General features: G+C 42.4%; 1 protein-coding gene across 1 annotated transcript in view; it reads right to left on the bottom strand.

The window, feature by feature from the left end:
* Cog4 (conserved oligomeric Golgi complex subunit 4) overlaps window positions 1-21,926 on the bottom strand; it is a 63,310-nt gene that overhangs the window by 29,406 nt on the left and 11,978 nt on the right. Inside the window, exons 7-12 of the mRNA XM_075675567.1 lie at window positions 20,587-20,743; window positions 20,215-20,321; window positions 10,873-10,919; window positions 10,695-10,791; window positions 2,780-2,822; window positions 2,101-2,219 (exon numbers count right to left, since the gene is read on the bottom strand). Coding sequence (XP_075531682.1) covers window positions 2,101-2,219; window positions 2,780-2,822; window positions 10,695-10,791; window positions 10,873-10,919; window positions 20,215-20,321; window positions 20,587-20,743 — 570 coding nt within the window. The remainder of the gene's footprint in view (window positions 1-2,100; window positions 2,220-2,779; window positions 2,823-10,694; window positions 10,792-10,872; window positions 10,920-20,214; window positions 20,322-20,586; window positions 20,744-21,926) is intronic.

Below are 21,926 nucleotides of genomic sequence, written 5' to 3'. Positions count from 1 at the left end.
AGCAAAGGTAAGAGTTTGACGTAGTAGTTCTGCGGAAACCCGCAAGGTGGAGAGAAGCAATGAATAAAGGGAAAATGAGACATCCACCTGTTTTGTAGCAATTGCTACAAAGGAAACCCATACGGGTTCCTCGAAAGAAAAGCCTCATAGTTGAAGAAAAATTCGTCCTGGTCCGGGACTCGAACCCGGGACCACCGCCTTTTGTTTTGTAGCAATTGCTACAAAACAGGTGGATGTCTCATTTTCCCTTTATTCAGGCCTGGATAAATAACTGAGATAAGTGACAATTTGGCACAGCATGTAGCAGGATTTCTTTCATGGTGCAGTTCGGCGCAAATGGCACAGCACTTCCGTCACTGTCACAGCTATGTATAGAGCAAAGCATTTCCAATTCGATCCACTCCAGAGCAGCTCGTCATAAAGTGAGAGCGCTGCAAGCAGTGATGAAGGCAGATATAACAATGTGCGGGTTGGCACTGCTCAATTGTCAGTTGTCTGACATGTCTTTCTGTAAAACTCTCCTCGTTGCTGTGTTCCTATTTAATTTTCATGCTTATACACCTTTTGGCCAGCAGCACTGGGCTCTGCTGACAGCATGCTGTGGCAAAATGAAGTGAACAAATAGGAAACAGGTATTCAGGAGTGACAGTAGGCATTACATAATATGGTAGACTTCTATTCATTCAACTTCGGTTAATTCTATCCTGAGTGAAGGTTCCAGCTGGTGCTAATAAATTTCCAGGGGCCAAGACCTTTGTTATTTGGATCATGAAATATCCCTTGCTGATGAACTCGAACTTGATTTCTCAGAACTCATGCGTGTGAGTACAATTTATCACTATGAGCCATGACATGCCGTCCTTCGTGCAGTTAACCATGTTTTATAATTCCTATTTCCTGAACGGCTTCACAGCCACCGTGAATGGATGGTGGCTCACACCTAAACTAAGCACTCTGCCATTCTATAGAGCAGCTGTGCCCCAATGATGACCCCAAAGGTCTTGGTGGTGCGACAAGACCGCAACTGTGTTGAAGACACACCATCTCCTGTTGAAAACGCTGATTTTTAGCATAGCCTTAGCCGAGTTTCCAAAGAAAATGGCACCTCACAATGAATGATTACTATCTTTACACAATTCTAAAAGTTTTTTTCAAAGAATATAGGTCCGAAAAATGCTTGCATGTTACAATCAGATATCAAAGCAAAACCATGTTCACGGTGTTGTCAATAGCCTACTGTCAGTCAGCGTCATCACCTTTGTCATCATTAGATGGTGACACAACAAGTTCTCGCACAGCTCGGTGTCAACGATGCGCCACTTTCAATACAAAAGCTCATGCAAAAGAGAAGTTATTTTGCATGTTAAGCTAGTGGCAATGGAGCTACGCCACGTGTTTTCAGCATGCTGGAGCTTTGCGTCACCTAATGAACTGGCAAAGTATTTAGTTTAGGCATAAGCCTCTATTTTATATGCAACAGTTGCAGAGTTGTGCAAAAAATGTGGAATATCAAATACAGTGAACTGGATGGAATAAGGCATGTTGTGGCCCATAGTAATAAAGAGCCGAGAATAATGACAATGGACACTAAGTGTAAACAAATTTACATTGTGTAAATGTAAACTTTAAAGGTTTCATCATTTCCAACTGCCAAACTTGGAAACATGCCCTTTAATTTAGTGTGCCTTACTGCCTAAAGCTTTTCAAATTTGATAATTAATCATTAATCATTGACAGCAGTGATGGCATGGCCCTGCCATAATCTCTTTCACCTCTTATCATTGAAAGTTCATTAGAGGTTCACTGCAACTTAACATTCAAAGGCTGTTTCTTGCATAGTAGCCACACTGTGGTGCGCCATAAATGGAAAAAGCAAATCTCCCAGCAAAATCTTGGTTTGAGCATACAATCAGCCTAACTGTGCAACTATGCCAGATGAGAATGAGTCTTTCGGAAAGGTAGCTTTTCAGTAAGAAACTGGCATTTCCTTGATCATTTGCAAAACTGGCTATAGGTGCCGAATGGTTTTACGAAAAAAATTAAGGGATGCATACATAAAGTAACCTTGCGTGAGAAGCGAGAAGGAAAAGGGCACCTTACCTTCCTAACAGACTCGATGAGGAAATACTCTTCCATTATTATATATGTGCTCACAATTTCTTGCATAGATTTGCAGAGGTCGCTTTCTTTGATTTTTCTGTCAAACTGCTGAACTTTATCTGGAAGCACATGGAAATAAAATGACAAAGCGCAACATTTTATTGGGCACATGAATGAACTGTCACATCACCTTTGTTAGCGTAAGCAAACTGATGGCTAAGACGGAGTTTAATTTGCTGACGTATGAATTGCAGCTTGTAGACGAAAATTTGAAAGCAAGACATGCATAACAATTCAAGTCCCCTTTCTAAAAAGCCATGTCAGCCTTATTACATGCAGACCATTTTAACTTGGCACACTGTGCCATGATGAAATCAGAAATTTAATTATTTTACTTTCTTTTTTACTTCATCTTTAAAAGAGTTCTAGTACTTTTTCTCAGCATGTATGTTATATTAGTTCATAATGCTTGGGTTTCCCAGGCTATGTGTTTTAGTTGCATGTCAGAAGTATGGTACAGTAGTACCCAAGCAATGTAACATGTTGCAATGCTATGTGAAGCACAGTGAAGCAACTTGCAGCTTTATTATAAAATAAAATAAAAAGCTATGTAGTCGCTAATCAACTTTAGTGCAAGCTGGGTTAAGTAAATCATAGGAAGTCCATAGGTGTGACATACCAGACTTCACTGTAGGATCTTGGTATGCAACATCGAAGTCACTCTACGAAAACAAGAATGATCAAGGGATCAGTAACAATCACACCCATACACTTAACACCAGAAGATGTAGTTAAATTCTCATGGCTACACTAAATCGAGAATAAGCAAAAGCAAAAATGGCAACAATGACAGTGGAAAGAACAAAGTGTGATCAATAGGGATGAAGAAGCTGATGCAACATGCTCAAGGTGCAAAAGGGAGTGCGGCAGATAAATAGCTGCCATGGCCTTTTAAAAGTGTAGCCCAACTGCAGTCTCTGGTGATGTATGAAGAACACACAGAAAACACACAAGGTTCTTGCCCATTGTGTCAACGAAGAGGTACCAATGTGGGCTCAGAGTGCCTGTAATTTTTGAACTTCATGTTCCTGGTGACCACCACCACCATGACCTGCTACCATGTCTACTACAGCCCTGCCACTAGTTCGACCCTTGATCAGCAGTCACTGTGACAAACTGCTGGTTCATCACCTGTACCACAGGTATCAATTACAGAAGGGGCTCCAGAAGCCGGGCTCCCTACAAAAGCTCCTGCCCCCCCCCCCCCCCCCCCCCTGCCCCGGTGATGCCGAAGCCTACCCGCCCTCCTTAGAGTGTCATTACCAGATTGTTCTGTTACTCACATTATTCGGGGTTTCTTTTGAATTTCTTACCTTTACGTGTTAACTTAAAATTTTATGGTGGCTAAAGGCTTACTGCATCATTGTTGGCAGGGACATCCACGGCTGTTAATTCATGTTTTCACTTTATTTCCGGAGGACAACCGGAGGACAAGCACATTAAAGCACAATCGGCAGCTACCTCACCGGTATTTTTTTACTTTAACATTGTTTTTTAAGTTTCCACCGTGAACACCATACACGGACACAAGGTATATAAATATACACGGTGTCCCAACTGTCATACACCAAGATTTAAAAATATTCAAATGCCACGTAGCTGCCAAAGTAATGTTGTTTGCCATTACTTGGAGATACTCAGATTATTTTTTGCATTCCACCTAATTGCATAATTGGTCTTCATAATTAATTCAACTTAGCAAATATTATAATTAGATGAAAAGTGTCAATGAGGAAATTGCAGAGCAACATGAAAAACTCCCGATAAAGCTTTTTGTTGCTGAATATGTGCTACATAAATGCTTTTCTGAATGTGAAAGAAGCCCGCGAATACATGCAAAGTGCAAACTTTCCATGCGACTGGCCGCTCGAGGCACTTTGCGTGTATTTGTGAGCTTATTTCATGCTTGGAAAAACTCTTTTATGCAGCACGTATGGAGCAACAGAAATCCGTATTTGGACTTTTTCATGTTGTTCTACAATTTTCTCATTGCTACATTTAATTTAATAATATTATTTGAGAAGTTGATTAATTAATGAAGACTAAGTATGTAATTCTGATTAAGTATGTAAATCTGATTACGAGGCATGCCATAGAGGGGGACCCCAGAAAATTTCGACCTCCTAAGGTTCTTTAACGTGCGCTTAAATCTAAGTACACGGGTGTTTTCGCATTTTGCTCCCACTGAAATGCAGCCGCCATGTCCAGGATTTGATCCCATGGCCTTGTGCTTAGCAGCCCAACACTATAGTCACTAAACAACCCCGGTGGGTTATCACAAGAAGCCAACAAACAAAGACACCAAGGACAGCATCGCACGCGTAAGTGAAGAGGTGGGTTCGTGCCCCACCTGTGGCCAATTGTTTAATCTACTTTCATTTCCATTAATTTATCATTTTATTTAATTAAATTAATAAGTACATGAAATTTCTCCTAAGCTGTCTTTGGTTTCCTTTCCTCTTGTTCATATAGATCTCTAGAAAAGTCAGTATCACAGCCACTACTAGCTGCACCAATAGCCTACCAAAATACACAAGCGACGTTACCATTTTGACCTGTGTCATATCGGTCATTGGTTTCAGTATAGTATCAGCATGCGGCGTGGCGTTATCGTAATGGCACCAAACAGGTGATGCCACAAACGAAAAGTTGTGCTAGCCGTAGAGGTATTGTTGAACGTTCAAGCTGGGCGGGACTTCAGGAGCGGGCAGGGTCTTTAAGCCAGCCCTTTCTCTCCTCTTGGCCATCAAACTGTAGCATTAATCTGGACTCCCGCACATGCGGGCCTTGTCAGAAACAAGGCGGCTCATGCCAGTGCCCGAGGATTTACAGTTCGGGCTCAGACATCACGTGTCTGACCTCGTTACAGAGGAGGCGCCGTTTACAGCACAGGATCTGTCTGCTTATTACCTACCACATCTGCACACACTACCAATTAGACCATTTAACCTTTCTGCCACTCATGGCCAAATCCCCGCACAGCTGTAAAGTTCTGTGGCAACAGCTGCAGACTCGCACCTTTCCCTTCCCTTACCTACTCCACCGCATTCATCCCTCCATTTATATTTTTCCATCTTGTAAATTCTGCGTCTCTCCCAAAGTAGACTTAAGCCACATCATGTGCAGTGGGAGGCTGCCTTGCGCAGCTCGAGGCCTGACCTTCAGGAGGCCATCCTGGAGTGGGCTGAGAGGATGGATCATCAGCAGCAGCATCGATGAGAAAAACGTCCGTTGTTGGAGGGGGCACAACGGGAGACGACTTTTGCATGTGTCGTAACGAGGAGATGATAGTGATAAGGAAGCGCGCAATAACAGAGAGGAGCTGTTCACTGAGATCGCGCCGCGTTTCAATATGTTCGAGCCGTGCTGCATTGTCTGTGCATGCGTGGGCATGCAGACGTGAGCTCGCGCACGTCCGCAAGCGTAGGAGGCTAGCAGCGATGATTGTGCAGAGTGAGCTCGGCATGTTCATATTAAACAAATAGTGTTTTCATTTTGTGATCGCTATCCTCACTTTCTTGTACGGCTTACATTCGAGGTAAGTTTTTAAATTTTTTCTGGCTTCAGACATTTGGGGGTCGGCTTAGAATCGGGGCCGGCCTAGATTCAAGTAAATACGGTGTGTGTGTGTGTGTGTGTGTGTATATATATATATATATATATATACATGAGGTGTGTTCAAAAAGAAACCGAACTTTTGAAATAGCGCGCCAACCGACAGAGGGAGCCCGTTGCGGCTACTGAGCGCATGTAGCGGCAGGTTTAGACAACAAACTGCCATTTGCCACGTTTCACTCTGATTGTTAGTTGGCGAGCTGCCGCCACTGAAGTGAGCACATGAACAAGCTGTTCTTAGGATTGGTGCCAAAGTGACAATGAAGGAATTGGAAGAACAGCATGTGTGTGTGGGAAGTTCTGCTGCAATCTTGGGAAAACTTTCACAGAGACATTTCGGTTGCTTAGCCAAGCATACGGGAACGACTGTATGAGTCGCACGCAGTGCTACGATTGGTTCCAGCATATTGAACACGGAAGAATGTTGGTCGGTGACGATCCCAAGCCTGGATGACCTTCCACATCCACAGATGATGACCACGTCGAGAGAGTTCGAACTGTGATTCGTGGAAATCGTCGTTTGACTGTTCGAGAAGTCGCTGACGAAGCGGGTATCAGCGTAGAATCATGTCATGAAATTTTGAGTGACAAACTTGGAAGTAGTTGTGTCACTGCAAAATTTGTGCCGCGTTTGTTGACTGACGAACAGAAGCAGACCCGTGTTGAAATCAGCCAGGAACTGCTCACCGCTGCCAATGACGATGAAAACTTTCTTAAGAACATCATAACAGGCGACGAGACATGGGTTTATAGCTATGATGTTGAAACGAAAGTGCAGTCATCACAGTGGGTGGCGAAAGGTTCTCCTTGTCCAAAAAAAAAAAAAAAGCATGCATGAGTCGGTCAAAAATGAAGGTGATGTTGGTTAGGTGACACTGTTAGCAACAGTCTACTATACAGCCAGCATGATCGCCAATGTCATAATAGAGCTGTAAAACAAGTTCCCATAGAATGGTGACAAAAACCCGCCACTTTGAGGCTTTAATTAAGAAAGCTCATTCAAAGAAGTTCTTTTATAAGCTAAGCTAGCGGCAACTGAGTCACGTCATGTTTTGGCCACTTTAGAGACTTGTGTGCATCGCACGATGAAATGGTAAAGTGGTTAGTCTAGGTGCACCACCATCCTGTTTGCTATTGTAGAAGGGTGGTTTGAGAAATGTGGAATATCAAATACTGTGGACTGTAAGCAGGGAGGCATGTTTCACAGACAGTGATGAACTGTCCGAGATTGATGACAACAGACATTAGTGTAAATAAATCTCCATTCTGTAAAGGTAAACTCTGCAGGTTTTATCTTATTTTTGATCACCAGAATCAGAGGCATGCTACATTTATTTTTGTTATATAAACAGGTGTGTTAGATCTGAGTGCACACTGTTTCTACTTTAAACCCATAAAAACTAAGTGCGCATTAGATTCAGGAGCTTGTTAAATCGGGTAAATATACTGCGAAGAGAAGTAGCTGTGTGCTAGGATGTTTCTTCTGCCTTTTCTCTAACTTGGACTACAAGACAATTCAGTTAATTCCATTGGTCCTGTCAAGATCAAATTAAGAGAAGTTAACTGTGTTCAGAAAAAAGTCACACTTATGCTGGAAATGTGAAGCATTCATTGTGATAGCAAATTATTAGACAACTATATGAAGTAAGGTTGGTAGTTTTATCCGCTATATAAAGTGCAGCAAACATTTGCTTACTAACAAAATTAACAACCACGGTGTCACATGTGCAGAGACGAACATGAACAGATCTCACTCGATGAGCCCAGACACATGCTGTCAGAATGCTAGTGTGATGAAGAGCAGTAGCAGCAGTCAGAAAATGCTTTGTGCTACCTCTAGCTTAAACGTGCCTCCGAAATGTGAGATTACGCGACCTCCAGCAAGAACACAGTGCAAGCCACAAGCCATCTCACCTCACGAAGGCTTTGCACTTGCCACAGATTACTTCCAAGATGGGGCATGTGCAGCCACGCTCAGAAGTACGACACACAGCAACAGCCGGCTAGCCCGCTAACTTGCCACCCCCCTCCTCCCCTCCACTTGCGGAACACAATGGGATTTTATCACACTGACTTTATATGAAACATTACGCCGAAGGTGGAAATTCACTTGGAGTGTCCCTATAACTATCACAAGAAAATGAGGCTCTAAATATGGAATTGAATACCACACATTTCTTATAAAGATAAAGGTAAGAAAGAACACATCCCTACAGTGTCAACACAGTAAAGTTAACTATATTCAAATAAAAAATTAATTTCTGGGGTTTTACGTACCAAAACTATGATTCGATGATGAGGCACGGCGTAGTGAGGGACTCCGGATTAATTTTGACCACCTGGGGTTCATTAATGTGCACCCAATGCATGGTACATGAGCATTTTTGCATTTCACCCCCATCGAAATGCAGCCGTCGCGATGGCCGGGATTCAATGACGCCCTCGGGCTTAGTAGCGTAATGCCATGGTCACTATGCCAATACGGTGGGTGAAGTTCATTATCAAATATTTCCCTTAAACTGATGAGAAGTCTGTAGGTCAGTCTAGGGAAGCAACAACTTTGATAAAGTAAGAAGCTGCAAAGTAATGGAGAGGAAGAAGGAAAAAAAAAGATAAAAAAAGAAGGTGCTTCTTTCTCATTACCTCTGAATCCGGTGATCTTCAGTATCGTTTAGTACTATACCCAGCACAGATGGATTAACAATACACATTTGAGACTACCTTGCACTGTTCATATTACAACAGCAATTATACGGATACTTTAGGTGCATTCACACTATTGTGCCATCCTGGAAGTGATGGTTCATGTAAAGCCTGTGCTTGGAGGTTTAGAAAGCCGGCGGAGAGACGCAGTATGCTTGGCTGCAAAAACAACAAAGTCAAGCAGATGCTTTGTCATGCTCAGCTCAATCGGCTCTGCTGGAGCGAGGACAGCGTTCTAGCACGAGCATTGTCTGCACACACATTAGCATTCCTGCTGCGCAGCTGCGACTGTACTACACCGTACCATGGTGCATACATTGATCTGAGTGCAGCGGTAAGTAAACGTCAAGCTAAATATATCTAATCCTTTCATTTGGTGCCGACAAACATTGATATTCTTTAATTGGTGTCATGTCATGAAGCATCAAGGTGTGATGCTTTTATCACCATTACCAGCATTAATCACTGTACCAGTGTTGTGACATGCCTGGCATCTGCCAGAGTTCTTTCTGTTGCTCAGCAGCAACTGTCTCATGTTGCATCGCACTGTGCCACCTCTGCATATTGTTATAACACTGCGAGATCAAGCGTGATGCTAAACCTTCCTATTGTTTTCAATGCTTTGTGTTTCAGTGTAACTGCCAATTTCTGTTTCTTCCACCTGATAGACACAAACAACCCTTCTCATGTGATACTATTCAGTCACAGACTAATGCAAGAAAATTTAAATAATAAAATTAGCAAATACGGTGACTTAATATGACAGCAAAGACTATTTTACTTGTATTAGAGAGAGAGAGAGAGAGAGAGAGAGAGAGAGAGAGAGAGAGAGAGAGAGAGAGAGAGAGAGAGAGAGAGAGAGAGAGAGAAACGAAGAAGACAAAGATTCGTATTCAAGTTTAGAATATTCACATATCCCTAGTTTTCAGTGTTAACTTCCAAGTAATATCTGCGTTCTTTCTGTCTATCTGTCTGTTTCTCAGGCTGCACTTAACAGCTTTACATATGAAGTGTGGTTAATTTGACTCCGGTAAATTCGATCCCAACCGATGGTCCTGGCCAGCATCCATCTATTTCTATAGGCTCAAACATTTAGTTATTTCGATCCTAAAATTGGCCTTTGCCGGATAATTCAAACTTGACCAGTCAGCATGCCTGACCCCTATGGTGGACCCAATAGCGACCCCTTTGCTGGCAGCGCGCATCTCGGCAGAGCTCAGGGGAATGTAAATGTGTTGAACACACGCCATCACCTTTTGAAAACGCCTATTTTCAGCCTGCCGTAAGATTTTTAAAAAATAATGGTACCTCACGATGTGTGATAACGGTATTTACCCGATTCTAAAGCACACACTTTTTTCCCAAGAAAATTGAGCCAAAAAGCACATTCACAACTTTTGTATGCTTTGCCACATTACACAGCTGTATTGTGATGAAACTGATTAAAAAAAAAAAAACACGATTAGAAGGTGCGCCGGAGTTGACTTTAGGAAACAAGCCGCCACTGTGAAACACGTATTAAACCCTTGCGCTTTTTTCTTGCTTAAAAATCGGGTGCACGTTAGATTTCCACTTTGTTTAGGAGCTTTCATGTCATCTCTACATTAGTTTTCTACTTTCGACACATAGAAAACATGTGTGTGTTTGATTCGGGAGCGTGTTAGAATTGGAAAAATACAGCCAAATGAGACAGAGGTGTATATTGGTGTCATTTTTTTTGCACCTTGTTTTATTTGACCCACAGGATAATTAGATAAATTTTGTCGGTTCTGTCAGGGTCTAATTATTGGAAGTTGACTGTATCTAACTATGTATATCACTGTAGACAGTGCAATCCATGGGCATGCAAAAAAAAAAAAAAAAATGGAGACACGAATAATCTCTGGTGATGTTTCTGGCCTTCAGAGGGCAACATGCAAAAGGAGCAAGACACAAATGGAAGACAGCACTCAGCAAGTGCACTTAAAGGTGTGTAAATATGTATGTGTTCCCACACATGCGTGTATATGTTGTGGGGATGTTTCTTTGCACACCGAATGTTTTGTTGCATTATGTTTAGCATGTCATTTGTTTGTCACTCATGGCCATCAACAAATGGATATGGTGAGCTCTCAATTACAAGAATGAATGCTAAGAGACTACACTAGCTTCATAAAATCCGCAGCATGCCAAAGTACTATAAGAAGGAAAGAGTATTAAATCTACACTGGACTTACTGCTACTCTTCTTCGAATAAATCGCAAGTAGAGTTCTGCCCGGCTATTCAAGAGAGCCACTTCTGCAAGAAGAACATCCAAGTCTCGCGGATCCAACCTACGAAAACAATGTCCTTCTTGAAGAGAGAGCGCTAAAATGAAGAACAGTTGTACTTGTACAAGAAGAAAGAACACTTACTTGTCAGTCTGTTTGGAACTTCGAAGGTATGTTTGAACTTGTTGTGCCTGGTGAAATAAATGCACGTAAAACACTATGGCTAAAGCTCCCAAATGCTCTTCAGTGCACATAACTAGTTAACTGAATGTCTGACATGGGTGAATAAGAAATGTTATAAGCCACAAACGTTTCTGCTCCGAGTCTTTTAAATGTCCATGCATTGCATATTTTCCTCCCGTTTTATTCATTTAGCACCAAACAAGAAATGGTGGCAAGAATATGACTGACACTTGCCTATTCTGTACTAAGCTTTATGCAAAATATGTCATCTTAACACTAGTCAGCTTTATTTGAGTGGTGTTAAGGGTGCCTCACCAGGCTCTGCCAGAAATTTTGATTATGCACAGGAAGTTAAATGTCATCGAGAGGCCATTTTCTCACAAGAATTTTTAGAGGGTTTAGCAATAGTGGACATGGAAACAAAAACGTTGCAAAGCAATGGTGCAACGGTGTGAACTACCCTCCCCATTGCAGAGGCTCTCTCCCATCGCTTTGACTTGTCTCTGCAAATAAAATTCGTTCCCTGCCTTCTCCTGAATCCGAGTCGATGGACCACATATTAAATTCATGAGCCTGTCCTCCTATATTTTTTTTACCTCTCTTTCCTTGTTGCTGCATAGTGTATTTCCAGGGGCGGACTTGCAGCTCCGCGTTTTACGAGAATGCCCGTGTTTGTACAGCTGCTAGCATTTGGAGCGTTGCAGGCAGAACCTGCGACTTGTAGGTTAGAGCTACGACATATCAGTTGGTGAAAAGACTGGCTTCTCTGAGAAAGGGAAGCATAGGCTCTCATTGAATATTTAGCTGTATTCATGGTATACATTGCTGTAGGGTGATTCCACGAGAGATCAAACAAGCATGCCCACTTCATATTTTTGTTTCGTCCATTTTTTTTATATGTCATGTAGGAATATTCAAACTGCACGGAACCCAAAATTTTATTCCCAAAACGTGCTCCTAGCAAGCCAAAAAAAATTTGGAGGTGGTGGTGCGAGCGTCCTCCTATTGCTTACCACAATATTTTCAGATTTCCCAGACAAATTAAATGCAAACTGAAAAGGTTGTGAGGTTGTGTTGAAAAAATTTTCTGCTCATTTTAATATGCTTCACAGTAAATTAGTTCCACGCATTTTTTTATGCTGTCCACAAACTAAAAAAATGTAAAAAAATTCCAAACATCGCCCAAATCTAAAAAATCTTGCCACTTTGGTACGCCTGGGTGCATTTTCTATTTCACACAGAAACTTGAAAACAGTGTCAGACATAGAACATTCTCTTTGCAACATTTATGCAAAATATTATCTTCCTCAATGAAACACAGGAGAAGAAAAGAAGTCAAACAAACAAGGTCTTCTTAAAAAAACTCATTTTCAAAAAAAAAAAAAAAACTACAGTTCCAATTTCTGAAAAAACTTTGGATGGAAGTCTGCTTATGTTGGGCAAAATGTAGGTGCGATAATATGTTTCCTCATTTGCTTTATTCACAAAATATAACTAGCCAAAGGGGCTCATGTTGAGCGTACTGGTTTTAGTACCCCGACCACTCGTTGCGGTTTGTTAACATTTGCTCTCCTTTAAGAAAAGGCAATGGTTGCCACAGATGAAGGAAGGTTTACCCGAGTTTCTTATTGTGGTGAGAACAGAGAATGTGTTTTCTGCTTTGTTTCCCAGGACACAAGAGAACAAATTTGACACTACTTGTGGTGCTAAAACAAATTTATTGTGCATCCTTTGCAGTTGGTAATTAAAAGGGTTTAACCACCATCAACTGGCTAGCAGATGTTCTAGCAATGGACAGCGCATATGTGCTTGACTGATCGTGGGCCCACATCCACACATGCCATCACTGATTCCCGGCACCATGCGGCACTGACTTCCACTCCACTGACTTCTGCTGAAGATGCTCAATGGCTGCAGCAGGCGCACAAAGCAGGGCCACATTCTTAATGTTGCCACTAAGTTGGGACACCATCTCAAGTGCCAACTGAATGGAGGCGGTGCTTCCAACCTCAGGTTGTGCAGGGAAGCTTGGTGCTTAAGAAGTCCACCCACATTGTGACAGGCGTTCTTCCTATTCCCGATATCAGAAAATATCCACTTCGTGGATGTATATTTGGAGTGGAACAACTTGTAGAGTTGGTACCTATTTTTAAAATGGCTTGCTGCACCATCGCTGATGTATGTTACGCGACAGTAGATGGGCGATTTTTCATCTAACACTTTGTGCCCTCTACCTAGGGTGTAGCAGGCATGCAACTGCATCGTGATGCATGTCGTCACTTATGACAGCAAAGCTGTACGTTGCTTTTCTTGTCGTGGCGACACAGGTGAAAATGGAGATTTGTTTCTAGTGCCAATGGTACGATTGTGTTTTATTTGAGAGAGGGACAGTCCAGTTTTTTGCACAGTCAGAATGCAGAACAATGCGTCTATGCTGCTTGCACATCTTTGCCTCATGAATAGCCGCGGCTTGAGTGCGGCGTATGCATTCGTGAGGAATACATTTGGTCATCCATTTCCCGAGCTCTTTTGCAAAAAGAGTTGGAGACGACGTCTTCTCGATCAAGTTGCCGCTTTCCCAAACAGCATATGTGACCTCGTCCTCGTCAACCCTTCCCAGACTGGCCAAAGTGAGGCTTTCACTCCATGGGCAGCTCTCACATTCATCTAACATACAATCAGTGGTTGAGGAGCCACAAGTGCACAATGCTTTCATGCCTTCCAATGAGATTTCCGCACCAGTTACATTCTCAAGCGTGAAGACACAAAGGTTGGCATCAGCGCAATAAACGCAAACCTCTTGTTGTGGTACGAGCAGCACAGATTTTGGACGCAGGCTGTAAAACTGACAGGGCGATGGCACTTACGGGGCGAGCTGCTTTGAACATCTGGAACGTCTCGCAGATAGATTTTACAAGCATTATCGACAAGTCTTGTCAAACCGACTTCATATTTTTTTTTACTTTTGAAAAGCGTTTGACCTTGTTTTAAAAAGTTAATTTTCAAGCTGAAATACATTGGCCTCCCCTCTTTCATAATAAACTGGACTTCTGCCTAATTAGCAAACTGCACACAGTTGGTTTATGTTGGTCACCATTCGTGTCGTTTGTCAGTTACTTCCAGGGTACTATAAGGTAGCATACTGGGACCACTCCTATTTTTTATTTTTATTAATGATATTGTTTGCGCTATTACTGAACCAGTACAAATACTTTTGTTCGCAGATGACTGCGTTTTGTTTCATGAGATTGCTTGCCAAGAGGATCAGGAACTTTTGAATACTGACCTTCATAACATTTATTCATGGTGTAAAGAATGGGACATGAAGTTGAATGAAGAAAAACAGTATACATGCAAAAAAAAAGACACAGATGGGCATTCCCCTATAGTCTTCCTACTCATCCTCTCATTGAAGTAAATGAATATAAATATTTGTGTGCGACAGTAACTAACAACCCGAGTTGGAATTCTCATATCTCTAATGTATGTGCTGCATCATTTCACAAACTCTGTATTCTGCGTCATAAACTAAAACAAGCGCCCCCAGAAACTAAACTTCATGCATACAGATCACTCATTAGACTGAAAATGGAATATGCATGCACTGTCTGGGATGCAGACAATAAACACAATATTAATGCACTGGAAATGATTCAGCGGAAACCAGTTAGGTTTACTTTTTCCAAGTACTGTATAACTTACTCACCAACAACTATCATGCACAATCATGGTATACAGACATTACAACTATGGTGGAAAAGTCTAAGGATTAAATTTCCTTTTCTACTCAAAAATAAACTCTCGAACCACCCTGTTCCATATGCCCGACCATTAACCACAAGACAAACAAGACATCACTACTCTGGATCCTTAACTCCCCAGCAAACAACAACTAATGCCTTCAAATTTTCCTTTTTCCCCCGTACTATTAAATAATGAAACGCACTACCACTATAATCGATAAACAGCAGTGACTCAATTGATCTGATTAATTTTTGATCTGTTAATTTTGCAACAGAGATGTGAGCATTTTGTTTGTTTTCTTCTGAATGCATGTATGATTATTTTTTGTAATTTTAACACTTCTGCTTGGGCTCGCACGGGCTTGCAGTATTTGGTAAATAAATAAATAAATAAAAAATAGAATGTGTCATAAACTGTTTTGAGACGTACTCTCTCTGGCCATTTGTGATGATTGACATAACGTCCTTCTTGTTCGGGCTCTGCCGAGAGCACCCAAGTTTGTCCTTTGTGAAGCAGTTGAGCACAGCTTGTACATCCAATGGGCTTAACCTTGACCTCACGTACAGATCAAAATCTAACCACATTCCATGCTTCTTGTGTCAATGCCGGGCCTTTCTGAGCATGTACATTGCAACAGCTAGGATTGCCTCTTGAACATGTTTGTTTTCAACTTCTGGTGGCATGATGGTCAAGTGCCCTCCCAGTAGGACCTTGAAGCCTCATATGCTTGCTTCAAGTTATTTATCAAGCCAGTGCATGCACAACACTCCGTCACAGACGATTCAGCTGTACTGAAGCTTCTGTATGCAGTGCTTAAGGTTGGACACATTTTTGTCACCACGAAGCTTTCAATCTCAGCCCGTTTTCTCTTTCCGTAAGATCATCTGTTGCATTTGTGAATGGAAGATGGCGGCTTCAATGGTGAAACATCAGAAGAAAGTTCGATGTACCTGTTCAAGTTGTCAATCACTGTTTCTCCATGAAAGAATGCCTTGTCTGATTCATCGAGGGTGTCACTTAGATGAAGACAGGATTTTCTTGAGGCGTGTAAAGCAGTGCTGCCAGACCTCGTCAGTGTTGTGAATACCCTAAACCTCTCGTAGTAGCTTCTGCAGGAAGGCAACATCCAAAACGCTTCCACAATGAAACTTTTTTTCTTAGCAATCTTCTTGTGAACACGTAAATAATCAGCACAGAATACTCGGACCGAGCTATGAGCCACATGCATTGCGTGTAGTGAACAGCTAGACCAAATCGAAATGTTTATACAGAACAGCACTGCACTCTTTCTGTTGCTTTTTTTGTGCCGCTGTTATGAATGAGCCTCCAGAATGTCTCATGGTTTCATGTTCCATGAACAAGGCCGTCTAAAACTTTTCACTGTGAAAACGTGTGGGCCACGCTCGTTGTTGAAGGACGATGTCGGTCTGGTGCCACCAATGACCTCTGCTGTTCTCGGTGTGGGAAATTGCGTCAGCAAGGTGCTGACAAAATATAATCAATTTGGCAGCTTCGGTAGCCTTCGGCTCAGTCGTGCCGCGCTGCACTTTTTTGGACAGCTGAAACGTAGAGGTGAAGCACAATGCGCTGGCGGGCTAGTTGGTGCGAATCCATAATTACTCTGTTTAGCGCAAAACAACGGATACAAGAAAGACGACCAGGACAAGGCGCTACTCTCAACTGGCATTTTATTGTGTCACTCCTTTATAGACAGCAGAATCTAGAGGAACGCACGCAGTGAGCACCATGTGCAGGAACCACGAACATCCGATCACAAGAGCGCACTCATGCGATAGAATTAAAAAAAACATGTTCAGCACTGTACACGGTTAAAGCACTGTACAAGGTTCTTTAACCTTGTACAGTGCTGAATATGGTTTTTTGAATTCTGTCGCATGAGTGTGCTCTTGTGATCGGATGTTGGTGGTTCCTGCACATGTTGCTCACTGCGCATGTTCTAGATTCTGCTGTCTATAAAGGATAATAATAATAATATTTGGGGTTTTACGTGCCAAAACCACTTTCTGATTATGAGGCACGCCGTAGTGGAGGACTCCGGAAATTTTGACCACCTGGGGTTCTTTAACGTGCACCTAAATCTAAGCACACGGGTGTTTTCGCATTTCGCCCCCATCGAAATGCGGCCGCCGTGGCCGGGATTCGATCCCGCGACCTCGTGCTCAGCAGCCCAACACCATAGCCACTGAGCAACCACGGCGGGTTGTCTATAAAGGAGTGATCCAATAAAATAATGTCATATGAGAGTAGCGTCTTGTCCTGTTGTCTTTCATGTGTCCATTGTTTTGTGCTAAACAAAGTAATTATGCAGAGGTGAAGGTCAATGTAAGACAGGAAGACGTTATCTGCGAATAACATGGAAAACATGTGATAATGGGAAGTGAAATAAACGGCTTGGGAAATGACTCGGAAGAGTTTTAAGAAAGTAACAGTGTGAGTTGCATGCGGTGGTGCCTAGGAAGGTTCCAGTATCCATCCATTGCATGTGGGGGATGGGGAGCAGGCAGTGAAGTAGCACTCCATAGTGGCACAGCTGCTGATTAAGGAAGCACTCCGTCGCTTACGGATTAGCCTGCCTTGGCAATGCTTACAGGTGATCTACTGTGTGCGCCAGGCGGGTTTTGGCAAAGACAGGCACAACATGCACTTATGGTGTTTCTCACGCTGTTCACAAGTGAATAATGGAGGTGTAAGTACGATGCCCACAGAGGTTGTAGGCTGCTAAGTCAGTACACGTTAGAACTTCAGAGGGTGGCAGCGCCCAAACCCCACACATGCTAGACAAACAAAATCTGACAATACAGTTTTGTTGGAAACAAGCTGCCAGAGCAAAGTTCTGAAGCAGCAAAAAATTAGAACTACATTAGCATGCAATACAAACTGACAGACAACCTGCAAAGGTACTGAAGCCAGCACGCTCAACATGGGCCACTTTGGGCCGTTATAGTTTGTGAATAATGCAAGTGAGGAAACATATTAGTGCACCCACATTTTGCCCTACATAAGCGGACTTCCATCCAAAATTTTTTTCAGAAACTGGAACCGGAGTCTTTTTTTACTTTATATTTCAAAATGATTTTTTTCAAAAACCTTGTTTATTTAAAAATTTTTTTTCTTTTCTTGTGTTTCATTTAGGAAGATATTTTGCATAATTGTTGCAAAGAGGATGTTCTATGTTTGACACTTTTTCAAGTTTCTGTGTGAAATAGAAAATGCACTAAGGTATACCAAAGTTGCAAAATTTTGCAGATTTGGGCCATGTTTGGAATTTTTTTACATTTTTTTAGTTTGTGGATCACATAAAGAATGCATGGAATTAATTTACTGTGAAATGTATTAAAATGAGCAGAAAAGGTTCTCGACACAACCTCACAGCCTTTCTAGTTTGCATTTAATTCGTCCGTGAAATCGGAAAATATTGTGGTAAGCAATAGGAGGACACTCGCACCGCCACCTACAAATATTTTTTTGGCTTGCTGGGAACAATACTCGGGAATAAAATTTTCGGTTCCGAGCAGTCTGAATACTCCTACATGACATAAAAAAACCAGACAAAACAAAAATATCAAGTGGACAAGGATGTTTGATCTCTAGTGGAATCACCCTACAATACAGTTAAACTTTGATACAACGAAGTCGGTAAAATTAGCAATTCGCTTCGTTACATCGAAATTTCGTTGTATTGAAATTCGACCATTTATGCAAACAAGCACATTTGCCGATCGATTTTTCTTACACGGAAAGGGGCCGCAGAATTTTCCGAATTATCCGGCAACGTAAAAAAACAAATCTGAATGAAAAAACAGTTCATTTTGATGAATTTGGGAGCCGGCGACGAATGATACAGTTTCATGCCATGTACGTTGACAATATCTTCCGATAAGCGGTGCGAATTAAGCGGAGCCAGCCACATTTTTGCATGCATTCTGGCCCCGCAGCTGTTAGCGTCGCCCGCACTGGAACGACGCTATCATGAAAAGCGCTATAACAGGTCACCGAAACTCGAAATTATGTAACCTCCAGTACTAAACGCGCGGGAAGACAGCTTACATGGTGCCGTGCCGTCTCGGCACGCTGACTCGTTGCACTCATGGCAGATTACCTCTAAAGCAGGGTACGCGGCAGCGTATGCACTCAGCCGCGCTTACAGCTATTAATAAAGGGAAAATCGGACATCCACCCGTTCGTAGCAATTGCCACAAAGGAAATCTATACAGGTTCCTCGAAAAAAAAGCCTCACAGTTGAAGAAGCGCCCACCCCCCACACATGCATTCAAACACAGAGGGGGCTCACAGCTATGCGCCTCACAGTTAAGCCTCGCAGCTATGCGCAGCCACGGCTGAGACGCGCGCCAACTTAACTTCTTCCCCCGTCCTGCCACCTCGCATGCGCTTGATTGCATTACCGTGAGCTTGCTCCCCTCCCCCTCTTTCCCTTCGCTCGCACGAGAAAGCAGCACTCGTGAAGCCACTATCTTTTTCTCTCACCATCACACACTTTCACTCGCACCTAAAGCACACAGTGCGTGGGGTGTGACAGGATCTTACCGCACTTGGGTTTTATGCCGAACATGATGCAACTCCACTTCGGCGGTAGCTGTTATCGCGCGGTGCGCAATTTTAATGGTGTGTTTGCAAGCAGCCGCTTGTAATTTAATCATTCGACCATCTGCGTACGCGGAAGTTTTCATTTATTAGACAGATTTAGTTGGGCGTTGGCAACCACCAACATACGCCGCACGCAAGGTTGTGCGTACGTAGCGAAGTGCACGCACGCGCACAGGACGGCAATAGTTGGCCAGATGCAAAAGTTGAGAAGGGAATTGCCAACTTGCACGCACAGGAGCCAGTAGTGTGCAACTCGGTGTCACCATATGCCAGCTTCTGAAACAGTGTAGCCAATATCTGCCACCACGAAGTCAAACCCCAAGTCTGTGTCATACCTTCGGTCGGAGCAATATAGAAAAATGCTGTCTAGTGGATACGCTTTAACATGCGAGAATGTCCTACAAAGGCTGCACAGCCCGCAGCAGACGCTACACAGCTTTTGAAAAGCTGCGGGCTGTCACCTCCATGGGTTTCCTGCGTAAGCAGAACTCTTGCGGACACCCAACTAAAACTATTATCTCGGCATTCCTTTGCGGCGGCACTGAAATTTCGTTATATTGAAATTGCATAGAAGCATGCTTCGTTATATTGAGGTTTTAAATGCATGGTGTTCCATGGACAAGAAGTTATGAAAAGTTAAATGGTACTTCGTTATATCCAGAATTTCGTTATATCGAGGCTTAACTATTTTGTGGGCATGATTGTCACCACATTATTTATGCACTGAGCTTATTTGTTTGCAACTTGGCGGGAGGCCCTCTTGAAATGAAAAGATCACTGGGACCAGTCAGAGGACCCATGCTACGTCAAGGCAAGATATATGTAATTTTGTCCACCTTATCAAAGAATGCAATACTGTCATAGAAGACGTTCTTAATGTTCTTGAACTATCACACTGTTTCCGACTAGAAAAGTTGGTGAGTGAGGACTTGCCTTTTTCTTGAACTGCCTATTTTTCTTGAAGTCTTCCAAGATTTTTTTCACTTGGCAGTCGCACTCCTTTTGTAGTAACTCCACCACAGTGTGCAGCCTGCCATGACCTTTCAGGGAATAAGGGACACAAGCAAGTAAATATGTCACTTTCATATAGCAAAACCAGTTTAATATATTGAACCAAAGCAAAAATTCCGAAAAGATACAATTTCACGATATGCACAGAGCAAAAGAAAGCAAATCTGTAAAAATGTTGACTCAGAACTACACTGACCACTCTTGTGGTTATTGTTCTCAGTAAATTTATGAACAAGTTACAAAATTTTTTGAAGCAATATTTTCAAGTTAAAAGTGACTCTGTTGAAACATTACCATAATAAGTCTCCACTAGGGGCTGATGGATCTCAACGGTCCTTGCGATTCCCTCAAACAAAAGGGTCACAGTATCAGCATAAATAACATTTGCCCGCTTGTCTGTGGAACTTGTTGCTTGAGCCTGCTTGAGATTTTTATGCGCCGTTTCAGAGATCTGCAAAATAGCATAAAAGCTCTTGCTGGTAACACTGTCAAAACCTTACAATAAAAACTGGTATGCATAAATTCAACTACGGTAAACAATTTACACTGTACCAATTTCAAAAACCAACAGCTAAAGCAGTGACACAGGATGCTATGATATATGGCAAACTATACAGCTGAACCTTGATATAACAAATTATTGTATATAGAAAAGTAAATAATAAATCTGGTTTGACTGCTTTATTTATATACAGTATTCTCCTGCTATAGCAAAATAAAGAAATGTGGGATTGGCCATGACATCGATTATACATATAGCAAAGCAAATTTTTGTTTGCACGTGGCTCAAAATATGTATTATGATGCCAAATACAATCTCCGACCACAAAGTTGCCGCCATATCGCCTCAGCACCAAACTGCAACTTTGATTGCTGACTCCAGATGAAGTGGTGGGTGTTAGGCCAAGGGTCCTAGGCCTAACCACCTCCATGTCTGGCTGTGACGAAAATTTTTTAATGACGGGCGGTGGAGTGGCTGGCCACAAGCTGTCACGCAAAGCTTATCAATATGTTCGCAGTTGTAGACCTCAACAGCGATCAAGCGTAATGTCACTCACACCAGCTAGACTGATAGCTGTAGTACTGAAGTTCAGGTGCGCATGCAGCCCCCTCTGTGTTTGAAAAATCAGTCGTTGAGTGCACTCAGCTAGAGCCACTTGAAACGGTACATTCAGGATGGGCATGTGTATTACAGCCAGTGGCATGGCTTGGTTGGACTGCAGCCATCAAGCTAACATGCTGATCCTGTGTGTTCATACCAATCACACGGTTGCATATTATTGATGGTGCAAAAACCATATATGTAATTTGCTGTTGTTCTCGTGCCATGTAGCCCCACAGCACATCATCGTCTGGGGGCCATCAAAATCCAACAAAGACTCTTTGCTGGCTTTTTGGATGCAGTAGCTTCAATTTTTTTTAGCATAGACATGATCACAATTTCTTTCTGTCAATATCAATGTGATTGCTTATTATGAATATTGGATATAATGAAGGTATAATTGCGTCGGATGTGATTTAGTTATCATGAGGTTCGACTGCATTTGCAAGGGAGTGATTAAAGAAGCTTTGATTAAGCTTTGAAACGCCCAAGAGCACCTTCCATGAAGATGCTGCAGTTTATTGTCTCTGAG

Source organism: Dermacentor variabilis, chromosome 1, assembly GCF_050947875.1.
Source record: "Dermacentor variabilis isolate Ectoservices chromosome 1, ASM5094787v1, whole genome shotgun sequence".
Taxonomy (NCBI): Eukaryota; Metazoa; Arthropoda; class Arachnida; order Ixodida; family Ixodidae; genus Dermacentor; species Dermacentor variabilis.
Note: the sequence above shows the minus strand (reverse complement) of the source record. Positions and strands in the feature narration are given on the sequence as shown.